This window comes from Bos mutus, chromosome 8 (assembly GCF_027580195.1).
Source record: "Bos mutus isolate GX-2022 chromosome 8, NWIPB_WYAK_1.1, whole genome shotgun sequence".
In the NCBI taxonomy this organism is placed as follows: domain Eukaryota; kingdom Metazoa; phylum Chordata; class Mammalia; order Artiodactyla; family Bovidae; genus Bos; species Bos mutus.
In genome coordinates, this window is record NC_091624.1 from 101888503 (window position 1) to 101909725 (window position 21223).

The 21223-nt window shown below is 41.9% G+C and overlaps 1 protein-coding gene across 2 annotated transcripts in view; it reads right to left on the bottom strand.

Annotated features, from left to right (window-relative positions):
- Nucleotides 1-21223, bottom strand: part of KIF13B (kinesin family member 13B) — a 209436-nt gene that overhangs the window by 86767 nt on the left and 101446 nt on the right. For both annotated transcript variants that reach the window (XM_070376014.1, XM_070376013.1), the window contains exons 11-15: nt 20652-20864; nt 19001-19111; nt 13254-13388; nt 5382-5512; nt 774-860 (exon numbers count right to left, since the gene is read on the bottom strand). In XM_070376014.1, coding sequence (XP_070232115.1) covers nt 774-860; nt 5382-5512; nt 13254-13388; nt 19001-19111; nt 20652-20864 — 677 coding nt within the window. The remainder of the gene's footprint in view (nt 1-773; nt 861-5381; nt 5513-13253; nt 13389-19000; nt 19112-20651; nt 20865-21223) is intronic.

Here is a 21223-nt window from a genome sequence, read left to right on the forward strand (position 1 = left end):
ACACAACAGCAGTTTCGTATAGGAAAAGATGTCCAGTCCCAGCTCAGACTTTCTCAGCCTCCCTTGCAGCTGAGAGGCAAATTCTAGTACATGAGGGGTCAGAGGAAGGTCACCGGGGACTCCAGGGAGATGCCTGCTTCTTCTGCTGAGGAGAGTCAGGGCTAGTCCTGCCACCCCTCACCCTTGCCTTCTTCAGGGTGTCTGAGTGCTGCTTTGATGCCTGGAGGGACGTGGCCCTCTTTAGACCACAGGGAAGAGGCAAGACAATGCCAAGACTTCTGCCATGACTCTTTCGAGAGCCTGAGCCAAAGCCAATAACCATCCTCCTTGGGAGTTTCTGTTTTGTCAGAGAAAGGAACTGTTTAACCCAGAGTCAAATCTGCCATCGGATGCAGCTGAGAGCATTCCTAAATAAAACATGAGCCTCCTTTCACAGACAAGGAAACTAAAACCACTACTTTTCAAAAATGAAAAATAAAAATATAAGCATGTCAGAAAAATAATTAATGAATTCTTATGCCAGATGGCAAAACAATCATCTTCCATTGGGAAGTAAAATGTAAAAATATGTAACTGAATCAGGATTTCTCCTGAGTCCATTGTTCACGTGCCCCTCAGGCTCAAGCCGTATAGGGAACAAGCATGTGTATACTGAATAAATATCAATATACATGTGTGCACAAAATACATATATTTATGGCATTAAGTTTACTTTTTAATGCACAGTCTTCTGTTACAGAGCACCTCCCTCTTTAGGAGCATGACCATCGTACCTGAAGAAGTGGTTGTTTCCCCACAATATCCTGTCCCCGTGGTGCAGCTGAATAGGACTGGATACAGAGGAGCCATTTACAAATGTTCTGTGGAGAGAAGAGGCCAAACATGTGAACAATGATTATCATATCCTCTCCTTCAATTTCTCCAATACAGGAAAAGCAAAATAACCAATTCCCCCAAAATAAAGCCCCCTTGGAGAATAATTTTTTTTTATTTCCTTCTTTGCTGATTTACCTAAAATGCCTATGGTATCCAGTGCTGTAGATAATTAACCTCTATTTTTCAAAGTTCTAAATTTGTTATATAGCATATTAAGGAGTAAATATGGAACCATTACAGCTAACGATACAAAGACAGTGGCAGTGTACACGACAACTAGAGCAAGCACGTCCAATCTACGCAGACAGAAAAGGCCAATCAGCCAACTAAACTCAGAGCCATCTACAGTGGCAGTAATGAGCAATGAGACCTGTTCAATTCTTAACTTCCTATAGCACAGGAAAATGCCCATATCCTATCAATATAGGAGAGTTGTAAGATCCACTTGACTGCTCACCCTGACAATGGAGTTCAACACAGAAATGGTGGGTAGAAGATTATTAAGGAAAAACTTCAGAGGGTGGGAACTAAATAGAAAATCACATATACCATTATAAGGCTGATATTACAGGAATATCTCTGTCATCACATCTCTCCCACTGAATGACTCATCTGCTTAGAGGATAAAGGTCTTTAACTTGACATTAAAGGCCTTGCAAAAGGAAACCCTCTTCATCTTCTTTCCCTGTTCCAGTGAATTCTCAACTCCAGAGGAAAAAAAAAAGCGGGGGAGAGGGTGTTATGCTCTGTCCACTAAACAATGATTTTCCTTTCCTCCAAAGCGAGGGCTGTCCTAGTCCTATAACTGGGAAGAGGGCTCCTGTTCCTCTTCATCCCCCTGAGTCTCAACTCAGTTTGATTCCTCGCAAAGCTGCTTGATTTGTCCAAAGCCCAGTTTGATTTCTACTTCCTCGGTCACTCCAGCCTATATTACCTTAAAATCTTTAAATTCCTAAAGCACTCATCTGGCTTTGTACAGATAGTTATTTTTAACATATATGCACAGACATTGAACCTTACTCTGCATCTAGACTCCACTTACCATGTGGGCTTTTAACAACTTTGGAAACATTTTTTGATTTTCTGCTGTGCTGGGTCTTCGTTGCTGTGAGGGCTTTCTCTAGTTGTGGTGAGCAGGGACTACTCTGTTGTGTGAGGGGGCGTCTCTGCGGGGTGGTTTCTCTTGTTGTGGAGCACAGGCTCCAGGGTGAGGGCTTCGGCAGTTGCGGCCTGGGGGGACCCTAGAGCACAGGCTCAGTAGTTGTGGCCCACGGGCTTAGCTGCCATGTGGCATGTGGGATCTTCCCAGACCAGGGATGGAGTTTGTGTCTCCTGCATTGGCAGGTGGATTCTTTACCACTGAGCTACCAGGAAAGCTCCATGTGGGCTTTAAACACTAAAGGCCATTGGTCTCTATGTTCCTATAGTCTGATTTATTCAAAGCATGAGCTCAAAAAATAGAGTTATGACAAGAGGGGGCCTACTGAAACTAGCAGATTTTAGCCTGTATAACACAAATTCCTTAAATACAGTGAGGAGTTTAATTAAAGGCAAACACATATACAAGCTTATTTTCTAAAGCTCAAGCAGTTAATACATAAAAGCATGACTATAAACAGTTCTCAAAGTGCGGTCTGCAGGAGATCCCAAAGATCAAATTTATTTGTGTAACAACACTAACCTACCATTTTCCACTGTGTTGACATTTGCATTGGCAAAGAATAAAACTATTGGTGTTTTTGCACAAATCAAGGCAATGGCATCAAACCCTTATTAGTAGTCACTGGATTATTCACTGCTGTGCATTCACAATTTTTAAAAATGTTTCATTTGAAAAGGTCCTTGATGAAGGAGTAAAAATCAACTGTACTCCAATAAAAATTTTAATTAAAAAGTAAAAATAAATTTATGAAGATAAACTATTAAAATTACTACTTTTGGTAAATCTTGACCCTTGAGTAGTACGCAACTCCTTAAAACATTCAAGGTGACAACATGAGCAGCACACAAAGCGCTGTGCGGAAGCATGCCAAAGTACACCAGCTGTCTTGAGCAAAGACACACAAAGTGATTTTCTGGCACATTTTCTCAAAAATGAACAAAGGCAGCCTGTCACTTTGACCAAAGTAATTGACAGTATTTGTTGCCAAGCTTTCAAGTGAAAATTAGAGTTTCAGGAAATTTGTGTCGATGTCCTCCAACCAAAGACCACCAGGAACACTCCCGTAGTTAAGCCGGTTAGGTTTATCACTCATACCAAGGGAGATGCCACCCCAGGAAGCCTGGGGTGTCAGAAAGGGGAGAATGGGAATACTGCAAGGAATGGGCTTCAGCTGGACAACCCAGGTGACGACCTGAGGAGGTGGGAGTCCTGTATATATTGGATGCTGTCGGAGAGCAGGAGTAATTCTATGACTGGGTTTGTCAAAAATCTTATTCATAGAGGGGAGACAAGGATGAAGTTGTAATTGGTAAAGAAATAGCCACTCATATCAGCTGAGAGAAGGTGTCTGGTATTTTGTGTGTGGCATAGTGACCATGGGCTTCCCAGGTGGCGCTAATGATAAAGAATCTGCCTGCCAATGCAGGAGACGCAAAAAGATGCAAGTTCAATCCCTGGGTCAGAAAGATCCCCTGGAGGAGGAAGTGGCAACCTGCTCTAGTATTCTTGCCTGGAAAATTCTATGAACAGAGGAACCTGGAGGGATACAGTCCATGGGGTCACAGAGAGAGACATAACTGAGTGAGCACACAGCGACCTTGGTTTTTGTCTCTGCGGAGACAAAATTATTATATGACCTGTTTCATCTTATTCTGTCACAGCCTCAGAGTAACCTTCCCTGGGGTTGGTGTCTGTGAGATTATTTAATGGGAGAATAGCGTGCCTGCGCCCAGCCAGGCTACGCTCTTTTTTTCTTCCTCATTTGCATCCTTCACCATGAGCTTGATAGCTTCCAAACATTTAAAGACTTTATGGGTGAAATCAGTGATGATATTAATGATTTTTTATATGATGATGAATCAGCATTCAGAAGATCAGTATATCAATTAACCATTACGTATAATAGTTACATAGACAGTTACACAACAGACAATAACAACCTTAAAGCTGAAGGAGATAAATGGACAAATAGTTTGTATAATGTTCTGCCTTTTCATTACTTACTGAGCACTTGTATTATCAGTCTGGTGCATGTGCATGTGCTCAATAGTGTTCGACCCGTGGCAACCCCATGGACTATACAGCCCACCAGGCTCCTCTGTCCATGGAATTTTTCAGGCAAGAATACTGGAGTAGGTTGCCGTTTCCTCCTGTAATATTAGTCTGACATTACGTGCTAAGGATAGAAAACCAAAAAAGAAAGGTCCTCATCCTCAAAGGGCCCCCAGGCCCATGCGGTAACAGAGGCTAGCAGCCCACAAGAACACCTCATGAAGTGCTAGCATAACAGGAAGCACAGAGTGCTCTAGAAACACACACTGGGGGCCCTTATTTTAGACTCAAGTAGATGACGACAGAGCTTAACCTTGAAGGTCAAACAGGAGTTAGCTGGCCAGAGGAATGGCAGATGCAGAGGAAGAGGAGATAAACAGGAGGGGCGTAAAGGACTTTGTATCAAGAAGACCCAAAAGCCATCTGGCTGTACGCAGCATGGACCAGAAGGAAGATCAGGCTGCTGGCAGGGATGCCAATCAGGATTTGACTGGGGGGCAGGGAGGAATTCCCTGATGGTCTAATGGTTAGGACTCTGCACTTCCACTTCCCGGGGCCTCGGTTCGATCCCTAATCAGGAAATCAGGATACCACAAATCATGCACAGCAAGGTAAAAAAAAAAAAAAGATTTGATGATGAAGGCCTTATTTAAATAAGGTGACGTTAGTATGTACAGAGAGGAAGGATGGGTTTAAGCGGTATTAGAAAGTTAACCTAGAGCCTGTTACACAGAGTGAAGTGTGTCAGAAAAACAAACACTGCACATTAACACACATTATGGAATCTAGAAAAATGGTACCGATGAACCTGTCTGCAGGGCGGCAATGGAGACACAGACAGAAAACAGACTTGTGGACACAGCATGGGAAGGAGAGGGTGGGCCAAGCTGAGAGAAGCGCTGAAACACACACATTACCACGTGTAAAACAGACAGCTAGTGCGAAGCTGTTGTGGAACACAGGGAGCTCAGCTCCACGGTCTGTGACAGCCAAGAGGGGCGGGCTCAGGTGGGGTGCGCGCAGAAAGTTCAAGGAGTGGACATATGTATCCTTGTGGCTGACTCACACTGTTGTATGGCAGAAACCCACACGACATTGTAAAGCTATTTTTCTCCAATTAAAAATAAATGTGAAAAAAGAAAAAAAAGTTAACTATTAAAGACTTGGTAACTATCTTCGTTAAGCTGAAGTAAAAGCCAAAAACAAGGCCGAACGACCTTATACCCTCAGTTAGTGTACTTTCTTCCTCTTAAAAATTACTGTGACATTAACACTAAATAAAGGACATTACCTGGTGTTCTTTTGAGGAGTCAGCATAACCTGGCCTTCTGGCGTGATGTCTATGATACAGTGTTCAGGAAGAATTCCCATGCCACACAGCTGGATATCTTGGGAATTTGCTGAACCTATCAGTGTATGTTCCTATAAAAGAATCAAATTCACTGATTAATACTGCATTCCTGCATGTACACAAGCTGAAACTGTCTACTCTCAGCTCCAGTACGTTACCTTAAACTCTCAGCTCTGTACCCATGACCTTAGCTAAAAGATTTTTAAAGCAAATGGAATAGTAGGGGGAATTCCTGGCTTTCTCTTAAACTCATTATACAAGTTGTATTTCCTTATAAGGAATAAGGCACTGAATTGAGTTATATAACTTTTAAACCTAAACACTACAGGTTTATATTAATGGCTATACTATATCCTTATTTTCCATTGCAATCTTGATTCAAAATGTTTTATCCTACTTCAAAGCCTGAACCAAGTGTCAATTCAGTTCAGCTGCTCAGTTGAGCCTGACTCTTTGCAACCCCTTGGACTAGAGCACACCAGGCTTCCCTGTCCGTCACCAACTTCCAGAGCTTGCTCAAATTCATGTCCATTGAGTCAGTGATGCTGAAGCTGAAGCTCTAGTACTCTGACCACCTCATGTGAAGAACTGACTCATTGGAGAAGACCCTGATGCTTGGAAAGATTGAAGGCAGGAGAAGGAGATGACAGAGGATGTGTCAATTTCCGTACCAAAAATACGGATCTGAAAACTACAGGTACCCAAGTTGTACATCACCTACCTGGTGTCAAACAAGATGAATCGACAAAGATAAAGAGCTATTCAAATACAAGGAGTTTGAATTATTTTTTAAAATCACGTGGTCTCCCAAGACCTCATAAAAGATACGGCAGACAGCAGATGCATTCTTCTTACCGTATACCCCCAACTTTTCAATTCTCTAAGCCCCAACCACCAGGGTCAGTTTTTGACAAGTAACTGAAAAAAAAAACGGACATAAAAATTGAGCCCTTTCTTCTGCACTTCAACTTTTTTTTCTTTTTTAATTTATTTATTTGGCTGCGTCAGGTCTTACTTGCAGCATTTGAACTCAGCTCTGGCTAGTTCCCTGACCAAGGACAGAACCCGGGCCCCTTGCACTGGGAGCTCGGAGTCTTAGCCGCTGGACCACCAGGGAAGTCCTGTGCTTCAACTTTTGACTGCACTCAAATGTTGATATGACTGGGATCTGTCCCCAATAAGCCCACTTCTCCTATACACCTGGATCAGGGGTCAGACGTGAAATATTTTAGGCCTTGTGAGTCATACACAATTACTCAATTCTGTCCCATAGTGTGAAAGCAGCCAGACAATACACAAAAGCATACGTGTGGCTACTTTCCCCAAAAATTTACTTATGAACACTGAAATCTGAACTTCATACAATTTTCACATGTCCAAAATATTATGACTCTTGATTTTTTTCCCCAACCATTTAAAAAATGCAAACACTACTCTTGGCTCCTGAGCCACATGAAAACAAGCAGGGGGCAAGATTTAACCCGTGGAAGTAAGTTGCTAACCACTGGCCACAATGATCTCATCCAGCCCAACAGGCTTTAAATATATATCAAGGTCTCTACCTATCTATCCAAATCACCACCCAGGAACTACAGACTTTAGTTCCACCATTTTCCCGCCTCCACCACCTCTGTCCTAGGCGCAGTCACCATTATTTCTTGCCCACTTGGTACAATTTGGATGTCTAACGAAATTTCAAAGTTAAAGCGCCAAAGCAGACCTTTGCTTCCACCCCTCCCCACCCCACTGAGTCTATTCCATTCCCCAATACCAAAGCCACCACCACTGCCCAGCTGCTCAAGTGAAAAAGCTCAGATTCTATCCTGCAGTCTTCTCTCTGTCTTACCAGCCTTCTTCCAGCCCCAAGTCCATCACAAAATCCTCTCAGACTCTCCCTCTGACATGTATCAAGACTCAGCTCCCTTCCCACCTCCACTATCACACCCTCTTGCCTGGGTGAATATGGTGCTGTTGTTGTTGAGGCGCTAAGTTGTGTCTAACTCTTGGCGACATGGATGGTAGCCTGCCAGGCTCCTCTGTCCTGGGATTTCCCAGGCAAGAATACTGGAGTTGGTTCACATTTCCTTCTCCAGGGGATCGTCTCGACTCAGGGATGAAACCTGAGTCTCCTGCACTGGCAAGCAGATTCTCTGCTGCTGAGCCACCAGGGAAGCCCAGGTGAATATAAGAGCCTTCTATTGCTTCTCCACTTCCTTCCCACCACACCCCACCTACTTCCACCATCAAGAGCTGATCACACAATCCCCCTACAGAGAATCATCTAATGGCTTCCCTTTGAACTTCTAGGAAGCTCAAATTCTTACCCAGGCTTACAAACCTTCTGTGATCTGGGCCCTAGCTGCTGCTTCTACCCCAGGTCCCAGCACTCTGCCTCTCCTGGAGCATGATCCACCCGCACAGGCCTTTCATCCATTCTTTGAGCACACTTGATCGCTTCCTCTGCCTGAAGAGTTCGTCCCCTGATCGTCTTACTGGTAGTTTCTGATCATTTCTACCTCAGCTTTTAAGGGCACATCCTCAGAGAGGTGTATACTGAGCTGACAATGAGAAAGAACCACCGTCTTACTCTCGTGCCTGAATTCCTTACGTAGCACTGACTGACTGTGGGTTTTCTGTCCATCTCCACAGCTAGCGTGGAAACGCTGAGAGAGCAGAGGGCAGCCTGTCCTGCAACCTACCGCCTCACCACTGTATTCCAAGCATGTAACAGAGGCCTGCTGCACTGAGCCATTAAGTAAAAACAAAAGAAAGATAAATGAACAACCATTTCCCTTAGCATTCCCCTCGGATTCAGAGGAAGGTCTCCCCTCCTTTGTCCACAAGCCTGATAATTGCACTCTTGGTTCCAATTCTTCCCATCTCTCCTGGGATCCCAGTCTAATAAAAAGGCCTCTCTTCCCTTCCATTATTTTCACTTTCCCTCTTCTGGAGGTTTCTTCTCTCCAGTGCGCTGCAGTGGGGTTTCCAAGGAAACAAAGAGCTGGGATCAGAATTGCATTCTGGTATCCGGTTCAGTCCTCAGGGAATATATACGAGAAACACAGGGACAGTCCAGGCCAATGTCTACTCCTCGATTTTGGCTGAGGCTTCCTGGTCAATCCCTGGATTGACCTTCCTAATCCAGAGAACGGGGCCTGACCAGGTGTCAACTACAAGGAATGCTTTAGTGACGTTCAGTAGCAGGCCAAAGGAATCCGTTCCACACCCATCTCCCATCTTTCCTCTCTGTCTTAACACACCCACTACAAGGTGGAGAGAAGTTCCAAAGGGAGAAACAAAGAGAGTCCAAAGAGCAAAAGAGGCTGAGATCGCCTAAAAAAACAAAGACCCCCCCCCCCACCCAAAGCCCTTCAGTTCAGTCGCTCAGGCTCAGTCGTGTCTGACTCTTTGCGACCTCATGAATTGCAGCACGCCAGGCCTCCCTGTCCACCACCAACTCCCAGAGTTCACCCAAACTCACGTCCATCGAGTCGGTGATGCCATCTACCCATCTCATCCTCTGTCGTCTCCTTCTCCTCCTGCCCCCAATCCCTCCCAGCATCAGAGTTTTTTCCAATGACCCAAAGCCCTTGGCTTAGGCTATTTCTACATACAATCCCTTTCCTCCTCCCAAGAGAAATTCCAGCAGGAATCCTAACTGTGACTGCAGAGCCTTTTTGCCCTTGGGGGTTGAAATGCAGAAAAAGCTCTGAACTACCCCCTAGATTGGAGTGTGAACTGCCTCACCCCAAGACTGCACACAGGTTCACTCGCATGTCTCTGACCCTGCTTTTGTTCTCTGCACAAAATACTCTCTTCCCTTCATCCAGATACAAAACATTAATATCTTAAATACTTAATTCTGACCTCTTCTTCTCCTTGCAGGTTTCACTAGTAGCCTACACTGACTTCTCCCTTCTCTGAACCCCCAACTACATCTAGAGTCAGCACCTTAATTTACTATCATGTAAGTGTTGTTTTCCGGCTATTTAGGCAGCAACCTATCCAGGACTCCTGCATCTTCAACAAGCACAGTCCATGATACACAGTGGATGCTGCTAAGTATCAGACGATAAACTGAATTAAAAACAAAAACTATCAGAGGTAAAACACTAAATAGCAAAGTTGTTGCTGTGCTAGGTTGCTTCAGTCATATCTGACTCTCTGTGACCCCATGGACTGTAGCCTGCCAGGCTCCCATCCATGGGATTCTCCAGGCAAGAATACCAGAGTGGGTTGTCATTTCCTTTTCCCGGGGATCTTCCCAACCCAGGGATGGAAACCCCGTCTCCTGCACTTCAGACAGAATCTTTACCACTGAGGCACCAGGAGAGCCCCTAAACAGCAATGGTCTAATCCAAATTCTAGAAGGAAAACTATTTCTTTTTTCAACAAATATTACATTGAGCTAGGCATTGTGCCACTAGAGATAAAAGATAGGCATGTAAGCTAAATGTACAGCTTACATTATACTTGACGACTTAAATGTCTCATTTGAGGTTACAATCCCTTTGATCAATCCGAAGAGAGAGAGGTACAGAGTGACATACTTCACAGGAAGGGTTTTCCCACCCTACGAGCAGGAAGAATAGCACATGAACACTCTGTACAGTCGCTCAGCCTTATCAGGCAGGCCTCACTTTGGACAAAAAAGCAGCATTGTAAAAAATAAGTGAGCAAGGAGATCTTAACCATCCGTGGGGGAAATGGCAATAATTCTGTGACAATTAAAACTGTAAAACATGCAGAATTCTCTTACTGCTATAATGTAGAGGGAAATGAAAAAACAATGTAACTAATATTTATTTAGTACAGTGTCATTTAGAATATTAGAAACACCATAATTGAAAGCACTTTATTTCTTTGTTAAAAGCTTTTCGATGGCCTCCCTGGTGGATCAGTGGTAAAGAGTCCACCTGCCAATGCAGGAGACACTGGTTTGATCCCTGATCTAAGAAGATCCCACATGCCTGGGAGCAACTAAGCCCATGAGCCGCAGCTATTGAGCCTGTGCTCTAGGGTCTGTGCGCTGGAACAAGAGAAGCCCCCACAATGAAAGCCAGTGTACCCCCGCTAGGGAGTAGCTCCTGCCCACTGCAACTAGAGAAAAAAGCCCAGCAGCAACAATGACCCAGCACTGCCAAAAGCAAACAAACAAACCAACAACAACAACCAAAAAAAAATATATATATATATATAAAGCTTATTGAGTGTAGTTGGAAGAGTGCTTGCCGTTTTCTTTTCAACATATAACTTACAACATGGAGTGAGGATATTTTCCGCGCCTTGGTGAACTGCCATACTCCTTTATGCCTCTACCACTTTATCCTTTGAGCTTTCAATGTTGCAAAGGATCTCCAAGAGTTTCTCTCACGTGACGTGGTCTTTGGTTTAACCCTAATCCTTCGGGACATCTGCATTCTTCTCGTCACAACCACTTTCATCATTTACATCTGTAAGTTCACCTTCACTAACTTCCTCTGGCTGCGCATCTAGAATCGCATGAATGACCGCAATGTCAACATTATTTCCTAAATCGTGTCAACTGGAATTTGTGGAGGCTGGAACCATGCCACACAAGAGCTGCCTGTCTATACAACTAAGATGCAAAAAGACCCCATGAGTTACGTTCTGCTTAGAGTTTGGCCACCATACCTTGCTTCTGCCAGTTCTAGACAGAATAGATAAACAGAGGATTCTATTCTGGAAGAGAACCATTCAACTTGGAAGTAGAAAGAATGTTGGAGGTAATTTAATCCAGTGGCCTCATTTTACAGACGGGGCGCTCAAAGTCACCCAGTGATGTGAAGTCATCTGCCCAGCATTTACACTGACCTGGGAATGTGACAGCAGAGAAACAAAAACCACTCGGCCTCTAAATTCCTCCATCCCACATCATGGTATCACTTTACTGAAGCAGAACTGTTCTTGGACGGAGGTCATCCTCTTGAATGTGCTTTGTCATGAATATACTCTTGTCATGGGTTTAGCCTGGCCAGTAAGAAACCAACACTGCCTCAGACTTTGCCAAAGCAGGGCTGACCACACAGTCTGAATCAGAGTCCCAACACCTCCTCACAAGATGGCCAGAAATATTTTGACTGCCCTCCAACAGTCTTTAAATAGTTTCTTTGTGTAATTTTTTAGTGAAGAACAGATAGGAACTGGAGTTTTTTTTTCATATTGAGTATACGTGTTTGTGCGTTCTAATTTGAACTTCATCACGTCAGAAGAGAAAAAGAACTCACAGTTCTGAAGATCTAAAGGGCAAAATACTTAAGTCCCATGCGAATACTGCATCTCTCCTGAAGCCTGAGGATCCCCAGCTGAAATTCTAACACAAAAAGCTGCCAACGCTGTTAGAAGCATAGCGAGAGATGTGCTAATCCGTCACTGTTTCCCAAAGGACAAGGGTAATATAATAAAGTACCAGAGGGTCAAGTGAGAAACTGGTATGTGGGATAATGTATGTATCAGTAGGGCTTCTGTTTATAAAATGCTTCTATAGGTCAACTCCCATTTAAGCCTCCAGGAAGTCTGTGAGGTAGCCAGACAGAGAAAACGTCCATTTATAGAGGAGGAATCTGTAGACGGCAAGGGTGAAGGCCTTGAGAGAAGAACATCCGTCAAGCAAGTAGTGCTGGAGCAGAAACTCGGTGCGCCTCCCTCCCACCCCTGCTCTGCCCCTCTGCCCGAGCACCTGAGCATGCTCACGTGAGTGTATGCACTAGAGACACAATTTAACGCACAGAGTGATAAAGCATGATACCAGATACTTAAGAATAGCAGGGCCTTATCAAAACACTACAAAGCAATTACCCCAGGTATGTCTGATAAAAACTGGGAAACCAGCCAACGCATCATGAATTCTTCAGTCTCTTTAGAAATGAAAGGACACAAATCTCTAATCCTCACAGTGCTTCCAACTGTACCAGCTCGCTTCTTTGCTGTCCCAGTCACTAACTCAGTTAAATCCTCAGAGATAGTTCCTGTATTAGGAGAGGAAAATTCTCCACCTAGTATTTATTAACTGCATGTCAGAGTAACTCATCTATGTTCTGGGCTTGGCAATTTTGGTGAATACCTCATAATTTCTATAGTGTCTGATTCATGTTTATTCTGAAGCTGTCTCATCTTCCTGCTATGTCCAACAACCTATATAGCTTTCAATGTATGTGACTATATAAATATATAGAATGTATATAGATTTCAATGTATATTTAGTTTCTTCTGCTCCAGGCTCTGACCCTCTCAGCCTCTAAGTGACTTAACTCTTCTTTTTGTAAACTGACAATCCACAATGTTTAACTTTCCCGAGTTAATTTTTAACTTTCCTAAGAGTTACTGGAAACACAAAAGTTCAAGTCAAGTGGTCCTAATGACTTTTTAGGAACATTTCCTCTTGCAAACCAGGACCAGTCACCAACTGGTGTGCTGCACAGAAGCCACAGAGCTTTAGTGCTGATGAAACATTTAGTTTACAGGTCGTTCTGTAAGCTCAAGCTAGCTACTTAACTCCCTGCTTTAGTCACACTAAGGGTAAGAAGTCAAACTAATTAATTTGTTGGAGATAATATCAGAATACCATTTTTTACATTAACTAGGTTGAAAAATATATTTACATCACTCAAAGAGGAAAAAGAGAGACTGGTCTCAGAAACCCAGGATTTTTCTACACTCCAGCTGAAGCAAACAAAAACAATTTGCTAACTCCTTTTTGAATATGCATGGTTCTCCAAGTACAAAGAAAGGATACTGTGAAATACTGCTCTATTTCACAGCAGAAAACAGTAGACAAGCTTACGACTTCACCTTTAAGTAATAAACCAGAAGTTCATTCAGAGCAGGATCAGCATTCAGATTAACGAGGAAACATTTATCATCCCCAACTTTAATTCCAGACGATTGAAGAGATATTCCAAGACTCTCAAGCTGTTTCTGTCGCTCCTGTAAACGCATTAGAGAAGAATTAATTCCACAGCTATTGAGGCAGCAAGCTATAAAACGTTATATATGATGGTAATTATTAAATAACTTTATAACTCAAATATGTTTTCTTAGGACATGGTATCATATAGATGACTGCATTTGTCCTCTTTCTAAACTATATAAACTCTATAGCTGAGAATGAGAACAAACTCTAATGTTGCTTTGTTAAGTAAAACTCTTATTAATTTCAAAAGTAAAGCCATTACAAATCACCACCAAATATACTGAGCTCTCACTTTTCATTCTTGAAAATATCTAACATCCTGAATTCATCTTTCTCATTTAATTCTTTATATATGAGCAAATGTAAGTGTTTTCTATTCAACCGTGATTTTCCTAAAAAGCCAAGTATTTAATACACTTGGCAGGTCCCCAGCAAGGATGAAGGCCGAACTCCCTCAAAGCCACAGGCCCTTCAGTCTGACCCACTGACTCCACCGTCACGTCCTGTCACCCCTCAACTAAACGTAGTTAATGGGGCATCTTCCAGGACCCTAAAGTCTCAACAACGCTCTCCCTAGCTTAAGGGGTTTCACACCTATTCCTCCGAGCTGAAGCACATCTATTCTCAAACCTGGTAACTTTTTACTCCAGCGTTTCTCTGTGAGGGCAGGGACCCTGTCTCCCCACTGGGGATTCCTAGCACCTCGCACAGTGCGTAACGCACAAGAGCACTCAGATCGCCAGTGTTGTGAATTTTTCAAAATAAAATCTGCATGTTCAGGGAAGCCCTATTTGCAAAAGAACATGGACCTTTCCTTTCTGTGCCTATGTGTCTCTGAATTCACACAACATACATGTGTGCACATACGAAGACACATGTGACTCCTGCAACCGAGGCTGTTATTAACGCACACACATCAGGGCAGAGCAGGGTGTTCAACTGTGTATACTCAGCAAATAAGAACAAGTCATTAAGAACCTTTGATTCTGACAAAAGGCAAGGCAAGCTGTGTTATTTAACTAGGGCCACACAGTAAGGCTGCAGGATAATTAAATTGCAGGCTTAGAATTTTGCTATTCTAGGCACAACCTCCTAATTTATACAGCCACTGCAACCCAAACAATCTCTCCTGGAATACCATTGCAAAGGTAGGGAATGGGCTATTTCGGTTCTGGGTCTTTGAATTGAGTCTCTTTTCTAACAAAAAAACATTATTGGGTTCTTTCAGAAGTTCTGAGTCATTAGTTTTCAGCACTCAATCCAAAGAAATTATTATTCTTCATAAAGAACCATGTTCCTAAAGCGAAGAAAGCAAATCTAATATAGCTTGTATAGTCCCTTCTGAGGGATACCTCTTTTAAATACATGAGGATATTTGTGTGATTAAAAAATAATTCCAATAATGAGAAGAAACATTTCTTTGTAAAAATATCTTTTTGTAAACTACAAATGAAGTAGGTAGACAGTCAGGAACTAACATTAAATTTAAAATGCAGGGTATAACTAGTACATGGGTCTATGCACTGGAAAAACCTGGAAGAAACCACAAAGATATTAACAGTAGCTTTCTTTGGATGACTGGATCAGTTAAATTTTCTTCATAATAACCTTTCTGTATTTTCTATAAGTAAATACTACTTTTGCAACACAACAGTTCCTTTTACTTACATTCTTCTTAGGACTCTAGTGATTTAATTTTAAATTTATTTATTTTTGAATTGAAAGATAATTGTTTTACAGTATTGTATTGGTTTCTGCCAAGCATCAACATGAATCAGCCACAGGTATACATATGTCCCCTCCTTCTTAAACCTCCCTCCCATCTCCCCTCCCCATCCCCCCCTCTAGGTTGATAGAATTCTGGTTTGAGTTCCCTGAAAGTCACTCAGTCGTGTCCAATTCTTTGTGACCCCATGGACTACACAGTCCATGGAATTCTCCAGGCCAGAATACTGGAGTGGGGAGCCTTTCCCTTCTCCTGGGGATCAAACCAACCCAGGGATTGAAGCCAGGTCCCCACACTGCAGGCAGATTCTTTACCAGCTGAGCCACAAGGGAAGTCCTGAGTTCCCTGTGGACTCTAGTAATTTTCACTATGGAAATAATTATAAATTTAGAAGAAATTTCATTACTGTCATCTAGTAGCAAAATTTTCATTCATAGAGAGGCAAAGGTAAGCCTGAAAAAGAATGTACGACTTAACAAAAGTAAAGTCACTCAAGAGTAAGGGAAAAGACAGGACTTAAATGAGATAACAGAGTAAACTCCTGCTTTCCCCTACTTCCTTAAGCATTTTCCTATCTTTTGAGACCTTATAATGGTAGAAATACCATAAAATTTTTGTTTAAACTGAAGGGCACAACATTGAAAACCCATCAATTCACTGTTACATCTACCACCAAAAAACACTCTAGGTTTTTAATTATTAATAAACTATAAAAGTTTGCAACATCTAAGAGTCAGTTCCAAGAATAAGCAAGTATTATATGATCAAATATAGTGACATTTACTATGTATTGCTTCTGATATCAGAGACTAGTTAACTTTTTCTATAAAATGTCAAACAGTAAATCTTTTAGTCATCTAGGTCCAATGGTCTCTGTCACAACTATTCAACTCTGATAATGCCATAAAAAATACTAAAACAAATAAGTATGGCACATTCCAATAAAACCAGTCATGAAAAGAAGTGACAGTCCAGGTTTTGCCCAAGGGCTTAGTTTGCTAACCCCTGATCCATCTCACTTAAGTGTACACTTCATTACTGAGAACATAAAAGATGGAAATTAAAGAATTTGGTATCAAAGATTATGGCACTGGGCTGAGAAATTAGTCAACTTTAAGTTCAAATTATTTAATCAAAAATATTACTGAGCATATACTTTCAAAAACTAAGAGGAGGACTTCTTTGGCGGTCCAGTGACTAGACTCCGTGCTTCTAGTGCAGGGACCCAGGTTCAATCCCTGGTTGGGGAACTAGACCCCACATCCACCACTAAAGATCCCGTATGCTGCAACTAAGACCCGGCTGAGCCCAATAAATAAATAAAAATAAATATTAAAAGAAAAAAAATGAAAAGACATGGCTTTTTTTCCTTGAGAACTTTATAAATTCATTAGGTAATAAAAGTATACACACAAAAAACTGAACAACAGTAAATAAAGTATCACATGACTTAAGAGTCAAGAGAGTACAGGTAGGTTCCATAGGATTCAATGTCAGGAATAAGCTCTGGGGCCGGCATGCCAGACGAAGATGCCACAGAACACAGAGGACTGCTTGAGAGCCTGGCTGGCTTGGAACAGACTCCCAGAAAGTTCTTACCAAGAGAAGTCCATTTGACTCAGTTCACCCAGATTTCCCCAAAGTTACCTGACCATGTACCATTTCTTTTCTCCTCAAAAGATGTATTAACAGTTGGTGGATAAACTGCCAGAAATCATTTTTAGGGAAAGCTAGTCTGTACTGCAAATAGGTTGATGACCAATAACCCAGTGACAGAGAGAAGACAGCTGGAGGCACTGAAGCCTGGGAAGATGAGGTGTTGAATGTGGTGTTCAATAAAAACCAGGCAGTCTGCAAAAGGGGCATCTGACGGTGGGAGAGGACACTCAGGCAAGGGAAGATGCTACAGGAAAGCTGCACCACGCTGCACCGTCACTTAGACCCCCTTCTGGGTATCAGCGCAGGCAACCCAAGTACTCCAGAGTCAAGGTCTTATTCAGAGTAGCTCAAAAAGGCTCGCATACATTAGTCCCAAATTGGACAATTATCAGAATGACCTTAACCTATGACAAACAAAGTTAAACATGTAATGAGAAATAAAGCTCAGACACTGGTGTATTCTCTGTGTAATGTGAGGGATGTGCTTTCAAATAACCTCGTGCAGGGATACAGATAAAACAAGACTGGTCATATGTCGACCTTTAATGAAATTGGGTAATGGGTATGTGTGGGTTTGTTATACTCATGTTTTCATCTGTTTTGAAAAGGACTGTAATAAAAATGTTTAAAAATCAACTTAAGTCTTCGTGTGCACTAATATAAATCTAACATCCTCTTTATGCTACATAATAGTAGTACTGTCCTACAACATCTAATCTATCTACTGATTCTGGACAGCACACTGAGAGATGGAACTTACTGAGTAATGAAAGGAGTAACAGTTCTACACATTCATGAACACCAGAAACAGTGAACACTAGAGATTTTCTAACTTTAGAAAAGGAAGAGAGGAGGCAGAGGTGACTTTAAATATCTGGGTAATAACAGGCCCTATCTTGCAGGGGTATTGGGAGGATTAAATAAAATACTGTATTTAAAAGTGCTTAGTCAATGTTGTTTGTTAATCAACTACACCCCAATACAAAATTAAAAAAAAATTTTTAAGTGCTTAGCATCAGGTGCAACATGGAAGTGTACTCAGTAAGTGCTGGTTATTGTTGCTATTATTAGTTACTGTGCACAAGTGGGCTTATTCTCTCAGCTTTGAAGACCAAACAAGGCCAGTGAGCAAAACGGAAGAACAGAAGATTTCGGTTACATAGCTACTACTGTCAGAGCTGCCCAGCCATGAAATGATTGTTCAACGAGGTACTGTGTCCCACATTGTCATATACATTAATATTTCTAAGACAGGCTAAATAAGCCTCCAACAGGAAAGCCACAGAGTAAATCTTTACTAAGCAGAGACTTGGACATTTTAGGATTTTCTCTAAACGCTAATATTCCCACTGGAAGATTTCACAGCTCTATAATAAATGGTCTAAAAATGAGACACAGTCACTTGGGACTTAGATACTTCATTGTTACTTTTTACTAACTTGTCAAATGGAAGGAAGCAAGAAGCTCACAGCCTAAATATCCACTACTACTAATTTTGTAGCTGGGTAAGTTTCTGAGGTTTGGAAAACATTTAACAGAATTGGGTATTCTCAGCCAGTGGCTAGTTATATCATTAAAAAAATTTTATGGCCCTACAAATGTATTTCTTACATAATGAATACTGAATTAACTATAGTTATGTTTTCCTTAAACTTCAAATTAACTTTGTAAAGTACAGACTCCTGGGTTTAGGTCTTATTTAAATCAATTTGAATTTCCCTTGTGGTCCAGTGGCTAAGACTCCGCCTTCTCAATGCAGGGGACGTGGTTTCAACCCCTGGTCAGGGAACTAGATTCCACATGCCACAACTGAAGACCCTGCATGCTGCAACATAAACTCAGCGAAGCCAGGCAGCCTTTTTTTTTTTTTAATAAACAAATCTGAATTGCTAGATTTGCTACATTCAAAGCTAAAAGTCAAACATGCATTACCATAGATAAAATAGATAGCCAATGGGAATTTGCTGTATGATTCAGGGAACTCAAGCCTGGTGCTCTGTAACAATCCAGAGGGGTGGGATGAGGAGGCAGATGGGAGGGAGGTTCAAGAGGGAGGGGACATATGTATACCTATGGCTGATTCGTGCTGATGTTTGGCAGAAACCAACACGATACTGAAAAGCAATTATCCTTCAATTAAAAATAAATAAATTTTTTTAAAAAGGGAACCAGAAACATGCTCCGCACTGCACTGCACAAGCTGCCACAAGGCTTCTCTCTCCTTAAGCAGGAATCACGAACCTGGGCGATCTCCTCGGTCTTCCTTAGTTTCTCCTCCCAGGTCACAGTCATTTCCTGGATTAGCTTCTCTGACTCTTCCAGCCGGTCTTTCAGCTCTGGAGATTTCATTGCCTACAAGCAAAGTGTTTATTTCATGAAATGTGTGTATGATGTCCTGGAAAAAGGACACCTTCACTAAACCCAAGAGGACAAGAGGAACAATGTGCCCCCTCAAGCTCTACAGCTCGCTGAGGCTCCTGACCCACCTAAGACACAAGGACTGTCATTGACCCACAGCATCCAGACTAGAGGGTCCCACAGACTCATCCAGTTATCCAGTGGGCTTGAGGAAGACTTCACTTTCTCCTTTTCCTCTAAGCTACTGCTACTTTGAGGTCTAACTACAATTAGGGAGATAAAGAGTTCAAACTATCAAGGACTTATTTTTTTAAATCCCAGTAGGTCTAGACTCAAGACACGTGACTCATCCTGGTCTTCACTGATGACTTTGGGTATGTATTCAAGGATACACAGACTAAACTAAATATGTACATGCTACGAACTGGATGGCATTATTACACCAGGAAGACACAAAACTTCAAAGAATCTTGATGAATTGTAAAATTATTCCTATAAAAACAGAGTAAGATTCAATAGGCAAAAAAAAAAATACAATCAAGATAATTATTTTGACCACATAATTTACTGATGGTCATGAGAAAGATGAGGCTACGGTCCCAGGTCCAGGAAAGAATTCCACAGTGCTCGGAAATCATAGGAACAGAAATGCTAATTAAAGTAGGGATCCTGAATCTGACATTTTATCCCACTTTTGATAAAAGATAAGCATTTGAAACTATTATATACAGGACGGATAAATAACAAGGTCCCACTGTAGAGCACAGGGAACTATATCCTACGACAAAGCATAACGGAAGAGAGTATGGAAAAGAACACATATAACTAAACCACTACACTGGACAGCAGAAAGGAACACAGCACTGTAAACACACTGCACTTCAACAGATTTTTAAAACCTAAAAAAAGTCTGTGATTAGAATTGTGTAGGCTTCAAATTCAGTAACAGAACTATCTACTGTAGCTTGTTTTAATACAAAGGATAGTGACATAGAGCACTATTAAAAAGATGGCTACTTCTGCTCTAGAACATTTTTTCTTATGAACGTAATTAACCCATAATATGAAAAAGCTAGGTGCAAGACCACAGTGTTTCTGTTTGGACTTCAACCTGCAAACATATGATTCTACAAAAATCTATTTGATTTCTCTTCTAATCAGCCTATGCCCATTGGCCACCATTTGCTGCACTAATATTAAGTTGTTACCTGCTTTTGTTTCAAGCGCCTCTCTTTCTCTCCCCCATTCTACCCCTTCTCTCGTCTGTCGCCTATTCAGTGCAGACACATTTTCTCAGTTACCTTTACTCTCTCCTCCTAGTCAATCCTTTAACACCTGTAAAAACTATCTAAACTTCAACCGTGACAATTTATCCATCTTCCTTTATTACTCATCTCAAATTTATCTTCCTATAGGAAATGCAAATATTCTGAGTTGAATATTCATCGTTTAGGCCCCAAGGGGAAGACAATTCAGATTCTAGCTTTACTAGATTTTCCTAGACCCACAGGCATGGCTCAGCTAGGCCTTATACCTCCGCTTTGGTTAGCTGCTCACGGAGTTTTTCCACTTCTTCCCGGAGATCCCGAATAATTCGTGCATTGGGATCCTCATTCACCACAGCGTGGTTCACGATGTGCTTGGCACGATCCGCATACCGTAAGGTTGAAAGGGTTTCATCATAGTTGTCAGCTGCGGGGCTCACTGTAGCTACCATGGCGGTCTTGCTGTTACCCCCAAGGCTGTCCTGGAGGAGAAGAGAAACTGAATAGCTTTTTCAAGCTGGAAGAAAGCATCATATGGGAATGCTGAAGTCAGAAATGGTGAGATAATGTCCCCAGGTCAAACACAGATTTAAGGGCAAAGCCAGGACTTAAATACAGGTGAACTGACTCCCAGTCCCTTGCTTATTCTTCTCTGGCAAGCTACTTTTCTGCAAAAAGGAGCTTTGGTTTTTGAGAAAGAACAGGGAAATGGTAATACAAAGAAGCCCCCTTTTATTTCAGTTTAATAAAAATTCATTCTAAGTCAATTTGTCATCTTTTAATAGGCAACATGATACCATAGGTCAGGAGACTGCTCAGAATAAAAAAGGATGCTTCCTTA